The sequence below is a fragment of the Mytilus trossulus genome, unplaced genomic scaffold, assembly GCF_036588685.1.
Source record: "Mytilus trossulus isolate FHL-02 unplaced genomic scaffold, PNRI_Mtr1.1.1.hap1 h1tg000396l__unscaffolded, whole genome shotgun sequence".
NCBI lineage: Eukaryota > Metazoa > Mollusca > Bivalvia > Mytilida > Mytilidae > Mytilus > Mytilus trossulus.
This window is the reverse complement of record NW_026963346.1, coordinates 374,434-381,811: the sequence shown is the minus strand read 5'-3', so window position 1 is coordinate 381,811 and position 7,378 is coordinate 374,434. Positions and strand designations below refer to the sequence as shown.

The following is a 7,378-nucleotide window of genomic DNA, read 5'->3' as shown; positions in this document are numbered from 1 at the left end:
TAATATAATTGTTTGTCAAATCAGTTGGGACCTTGGAGTCAGTGAAAGGGTCAAGGAAGTTTTCAGACTCCTTTTTGATACAAAGCTATTCGTGTAAATAGTGTTATTTCTTTATTAAGTTTCAAAGTTTCAAAGTTGGTCTTGTAGTTTTTAAGAAAAGCCTCCAAGTTGTAGTAAGGTTTTTGAGTTAATTAAAATATTGATATTGGAGTATCTCAGATTCTGTGAAAACGGATACGAACATATAGTTCATAAGCCAAACACGTTACAAAATTGCATGATTGTACCTGAAACAATTATCAACAATGAACAAATGACATTACACAGTACAGCTAGTACTAAAAGGGCGTCTTATAATTGTAAATTTCAAGTACTTTAATGTTAAATAACTAGCAAAATGCATCGTTTACGAGGAAACAACGGATAGTTATAATTCCATATTGTTGTGTTTGAATTGTTAACACAAACTATTTTTGTCAAAGTGTATGATATAGCATGATTGTAGCTGAAACAGTTATCAAAAATGGCCAAAGGACATTAAACATTAAAGCTAGTACTGAAAAAGTGTCTTATAATTGGTAATTTTAAGTACAATAATGTTAAATAATTAGCAAAACTCATCTTTGACGAAGAAAAATTGAAAGCCCTGCAAGGTACAGTCTTTTAAATAATTTCATTTTTACACAGTAATAAACAATATGTATATAGTTAAATGCAGCATTGATAATTTTACATATTATTTTTATCCACTCTTTAAATTTCAAATTAACTGAAGTAATATAAAACTAAGATATAGCAAGCCAGAGGACAGTATATGAGACATGCATTTGTAATTAAAAAATGAAAAAAGAACTACAAAAAACAAAATTTCAAAGTACACGAAGAATAGAAAGGTGGAATGTTGACATCAGTTATTTAATAACGGCACTAAGACGGTTGAACTGTTGACATCAATTAATTAATAACGGCACTTAGACATGAATTAGTCATCAGTTTGAAAAAAGTCATATATACATATATGTACATTCAATTTGGATATCAGAAAATGAAGTTGACAAATGTTTACATTTTCTAATCAGAAACATGACAGTTATTTTCCATTTGTTTTATAAGATTGATGTTTTGGTCTCACTTTTTGATAGAGACCTTCCGTTTTTGAATTTTCTATGATGATTGGTATTTTGTTATTTTGTTATTTTCTATGATAATTGGTATTTTGTTATTTTTCATTTTCGATAGTGATTGGTATTTCGTTTTTTTTTTCATTTTTAATGGTGATTGGTATTTTGTTCTTTTTAAATTTTTATGATGATTGGTATTTTGTTATTTTTCATTTTACTGATTATCATTTGTCGTAAACCGATGATGAAGCATCGCATGAATTCCAAAAATGACGGAAACAGATTCAATCAGAAGTTAAGCGTCTTCTGCTATGCTTACATCTTCCACCATACGAATCCTGCGATGCCTACATCTTTCAACATACAAATCAGTCAATGCCTGCATCTTTCAACATACGAATCCTGCGATGCCAACATCTTCTAACATACAAATCAGTCAATGCCTGCATCTTCCAACATACTAATCCGTCTATGCCTGCATCTTCCAACATACGAATCCGTCTATTAAATTGAAAATGGAAATAGGGAATGTGTCAAAGAGACAACAACACGACCAAAAAACAGACATCTGCAGAAGGCAACCAATGGGTCTTATATGCAGCGAGAAACACCCACACCCGAAGGGGTGCTTAAGCTGGCCCTTAAACAAAAATGAATAATACTAGTTCAGTGATAATGGTTGTCTGCTAAATTCCGAAATTCACACAAGAAACTAAAATTAAAAATCATACCAGACTAACAAAGCCCAGAGGCCCTGACTTTGAACAGACGTAAAAATTGCGGCAGAGTTAAACAGGAAATCTCAACCCGCCATTTTCAAACATGCCAGCATCTTCCAACATACGAATCCACACCCAGTAAAATTTTCACACTCTAGATTAAATTACAAATATAGAATTGTAAACCAGACGATTATACTAGTATCTTCAGATCTTAAACTGTTTAAACATGTCACGACTTAATTAAGACACCGACACATTGTATCGTTGAGACCAATGCAAAAAGGGGATCTAAAAAAATATCAGGTGTCGATTGAAGCCCTTCTTCCTAACACAAATTATGTATATTAATGAAAAAAATTATAAAATAGCAAAGGGACATTCGGACCTAAAATTGAATAATTTGTACATATAGCTCTATAACTGCGTCGGTTCTTACACATCTGTAGTATTCAAATATACTGAGCCAAAAAAGTTTAGCAACACTTTTTTTTAATTTGTTTTTTGTTGTTTCTGGAAAAAAATTAATTAAACATCATTGATATAATCCTTAGTTTTACCTGTAATTTGAAACAGTCGTACTTTTTTCCTGGTGATTGATTTCGCACCATTTCAGCTTTGCACGTGTAATTCATGTTTTACCTTCTGTACCTGTACCTTTTAAAACGATATTAAAAATTTCCTTTTCACTAACGTTCAAAAACACACCATTGGTAAGAAAAACACATACACCTTTGAAAAAATCGAATAGGGCGTTAACCAGGCCTCCCGGAAAAATGACCGTCAGAAAGCTTTTGGAATGGTTGATACCGGAATGAGTGTTGCTGACATCATGGCTCGATTTTATGTGCATAAGGCAACAGTTTAGAGTCTAACACACATATATCGACAAATTGCAACTGCACAGAATAGCTCGATATCTCTTAGACAAAAAAAAAACTCGTCAAGGGAGGAGCGCTACCTTCGCTTTACGTCAACACGTTACAAGTGTTTTCCGACCACAAGAGTAGTGCACTGACTTTTTGTTGCTAAACTATTTTGGCTCAGTATATTTAGTTTTTTGACATTTTCTAAGAAATCCGGGAAAGTTTTTTGACATAATGCAATCTATAAATTGTTGTTAATGTCTTTTACATGCCGCTATCTAATCTATTCACGTATGTGAATATCACCTTTTAAAAAATATTTGCAGTTTTAGACATTGAATTTTGTTCCTGATATTTCACTAAACACGTACATTTGACAGCCGTAAAGACAAAGACATAATAGTGATGATTCATAATTAACAATAATAATATAATCATTTGCAATATGTATTTTAATTTCAGTTAAATGAATCAACAGCGATATGTGGTGGAATGAGTGTGTATGACAAACTATACAACTTTTTAAACAATGATTTAAATCAAACAAAATGTGCCTCGATAGACGATAATGACATATTTGAAGTGTATAACACTGGACGCAATTTCTTTGCTTATTTTACTCCAGTTATACTGATGGTAGGGATTATAGGAAATTCTTTATCTCTTAACGTTTTCATTTCCCGAAATATGCGTTGCCTGTCAGCCAGTACATATCTAGCTACATTATCAACATCCGACCTGTTAGTCCTCATATTCTATGTGGCAGTTGAATGGCTCAGAAGAGGACTGGCGTACTTAGTACCAGATGCAAAGCTATATTTCTTAGATATTAATGGCGTGTGTCAGATACAACTTTATCTGTCATATGTTTCACGGTTTTTATCAGCTTGGATAATTGTAGCGTTTACAGTTGAACGTTACATTGGTGTATGTCATCCGTTACAAAGAAGATATATCTGCAGCTCTAAAAGCACAAAGCAAATTGTCTCCAGCATATTCATTGTTGCAATAGTAATTGTAATATATAAACCTATTCTAAGTGGAGTTTATAAAAGTAGTATGGGAACGCCATATTGCACTGGTAATAAAGAGCATGATTTTGCAGCTTTTGTTCTAGATAGTATTTTTGCAATTCTAATAACATTAGTGCCATTTATTGTAATCACAGTGTTGAACATTTTAATAATGAGGAAGTTATTTACGAGAAACAAACGTCACAAAGCCTGTAGAGTGATAACTGAAGAGAGTGTTATACGTTTAGAGTTTACAATTATCCTTTTAGCCATATCCGTTTGCTTCATTGCCTTTAATACACCCTACTTTGTGTTATGGTGCAGAAATTTTCTTACGTCTAAATATGTATCTAGATATGTTGACAATGCATCTGATGCTAATCTACAGTACTGGAGAGGTTTACTTTACATAGCTCGTACCATATTCTACATGAACTACTGTGTTAATTTCTTCTTATATAGTATAACCGGCGCGTACTTCCGGCGAGAAGTACGTATGTTATTCACATACTCAAACAGTGTTGAAACGCGACAACCAGTATTGGCTAGATGTAGCCGCAATTCTCATTCTAATACTCCGTTAACGTGGTTGTGATTGACAGATGTCTGGTAATTCGAGACATATGTTATCACGGAGTTTTCTCCTTCTTATTGCTTATTTCTGGCTTTGTATTAACAAAATTATAACTTGCAATACCGGAATAGGCAAATTAAACAGGTGTTTTATTCCTGTACCAATAATCATTTTGTACCAGGTGTTTTATTCCTGTACCAATAATCATTTTGTACCAGGTGTTTTATTCCTGTACCATTAATCATTTTGTACTTTTATTAATATCAAATTTCCTGTCTTCAGCACTGTATATTGCATCAATACAATTATATAATATGTTGAAAATGTATATTAGACCGTTGGTTTTCCCGTTTGAATGGTTTTACACTAGTAATTTTGGGGCCCTTTATAGCTTGTTGTTCGGTGTGAGCCAAGGCTCCGTGTTGAAGGCCGTACTTTAACCGATAATGGTTTACTTTTTGAATTGTTATTTGGATGGAGAGTTGTCTCATTGGCACTCACACCACATCTTCCTATATATATTTATACATATACAAGAAAAATGTGGCATGACTGACAATAAGACAAATCTCCTCAAGAGACAAAATGATACAGATATCCACAGCTATAGGTCATTGTTAGACATGTGTATCAGCAAAACAGTAAACAGAACAAACAAAAACTACAAACCACAAACCACAACAACTGAACATAATGATCCTGAATTGGGAGAAGCGCATGGATAAATTCACTGCTTTGTACTCAACAGACACAGAGAGGCAGATATTTAAACATACTATTTCACGAAGAATCAGTCAAAAAGGGGCCATGTCACCCATATCTTGAATGTTTTTCTGACTCCGAATTTTAAGCTTTTGGTTTGACCAGGCCGATGTCCGAAAACACGACTTGCCAAATTAAAGGGTACCACTGTTTGGGGTCAAGAATATATGCAAACGCACGACAATTAAATGACTGGATGTGCATTTCCATGCTTTTCATTTGTTGTTAGCTATGTTGATTTGTATCTTCTTATTATATGAGATAAGCACAGTCTTTTCTACAAAACAATTGAGCTAGCTATACAATATGCTTCATTTTCAACTGTCTACAGTAGATAATTCCTGTTTCAAAAAAAGATAATGACATTTGTTTCCCATTCGTTTGATGTGTTTGAGCTATTGATTTTGTCATTTAGTTATTGATTTTCCGTTTTGAGTTTTCATTCTGTAGTTTTGTTACTTTGCTTTTGACGTAAAACAGCGACATCCGATATAACTGTTGCACACTTATAATTCAGGACTATAGCATTGTTTCATTTCCTATTACTGTCAATTATCAAGTTCAGAACAATTTACATTAATCTAAAAAAATCAATTGAAAACATGCAGTTCAATTACAAATAAACATATTATATCAAACAATTAATTATTTCTAACATCTTACATCTTATAGATTGAATTTCATCAAAATATCACTGACGAGATATTCTGTATAAAAAAAACCCGTGCTCCATATATTGTGTAACTAATTGAAAAAAAATATTGAAAAACCTGTTAAATGAATTTGATTTCACTATTTTCTGATTAGTGATCTTTCGAGGCATTTTGTATTCGTCTTTACTTTTCTTGAGATTAAAATAATCTTACTGACTATCACATTAGACAAGGAATTGTGAGCATACAGCAAATCATTCAATATCTAAAACCGATGATTTATATGAAAATAAAAAAAAGAGCAGGGCAAACCACTGTTCTAACGAATAACGGGTCTTCGCCTCTGAGCCTCACCAATGAGTCTTATTTCGACAAAACGCGCTTCCGGCGTATTAAATTATAATCCTGGTACCTTTAATAACTATCTAAATATTCATACATTCAGATATATCTATAATAGCCTACAATTTAATTACAGATAGAATATTATAGATTTGATGACTTCCTGTTATCGAAAATGATTAACATTGTTTTTTTTTTTAATTATTAAATAATTTGTCAGATAAAGTATTTTCAATAATTGATAGATGTTCAATCATTTCGAGAAAATTTAGCAGTGACAGGAATATTTTCTCAAAAAAAAAAACATTCAAAAGAATATGTCGAACAATTCCAATCAAATTAAACTAAGCGAAATTCAATTTCCTGTTTTGTCCGGTACACATTTAAAAAATCCCCAAAGTTCTTGAATGATCTGCACTGAACACGTTCGCAGAAATAATGAAATAAAATAGTTACACACTATTGTAGTAACTCTTTAAAACATATAAGGCTAATTTTATAGTGCGCCCGAATCTAAAATTGACTGTAAAAATTCCCAAAACAAACTAATGATGTGTTTTATATACTTGATTCTAATATCGATCGAAAAAAATGTTTTATTTCCTTGTGATGTTTGTCAAAAACTGGTATCATCTTCATTTATGCTTTTATACCGTAATTTGTTTTCTATCTTGACTTGTTTTAAATATTACTTATTTGGTATGTATTTCTAAAAAAGGATATTAAATTGAAAATAAAAAGAATACGTTGCACATTTTATATTACATCATCTATAAGCTGTGAATTACTTAAATATCGATGAAATAACAATCAATGACAAAACTGATGACCGTATGAACATTAAACATTATACACTTGAGAGGCATGTTAAAATATTTCAATGATTGTTTGAGAATGGATGTTTTAGTTCGATAAAAGTCTGACACATTGAACTATTAACTGAAAATGTATTTTACCACCATGCAAATGTTAGCAGATTAGCATGGCATACTCTATTAAATCGAAAGTGTCATTCCTTTAACATGTTTAATTTATTGTAAAACGACTATCGTTATTTCCAGTCATTAATCTTCAATACGATATTGATTTATATATTCATTCGGTGATAACATGAGAACGATTACAGTTACAATAAAAGTACATTCAAACAATATATGGTTTATCGCAACGACAGTGAAAATCAATTGCCTTGGATTCGTTTTTGACCCTTTACGTAATAACTAAAAAAACGAGATGATATTTAATTTCTTTTTTTAGACATATCCTTAACCAATTACTTTAATTAATGTTAGTGTTTCAGTGTTCTCACCAAATGCATGATGAACATA

At 31.8% G+C, this 7,378-nt stretch overlaps 1 protein-coding gene across 1 annotated transcript; it reads left to right on the top strand.

The window, feature by feature from the left end:
- The first annotated feature begins 3,198 nt into the window (after positions 1-3,198).
- LOC134702080 (probable G-protein coupled receptor 139) lies at positions 3,199-4,314 on the top strand. The gene has a single exon (XM_063563172.1). It carries the CDS (start codon positions 3,199-3,201, stop codon positions 4,312-4,314), a length of 1,116 nt encoding a protein of 371 aa, XP_063419242.1.
- Positions 4,315-7,378: the final 3,064 nt, after the last annotated feature.

Excerpts from the sequence above, each read along its gene's own strand:
- LOC134702080 (XM_063563172.1), top strand. The coding sequence starts at position 3,199 with ATGAGTGTGTATGACAAACTATACAACTTTTTAAACAATGATTTAAAT.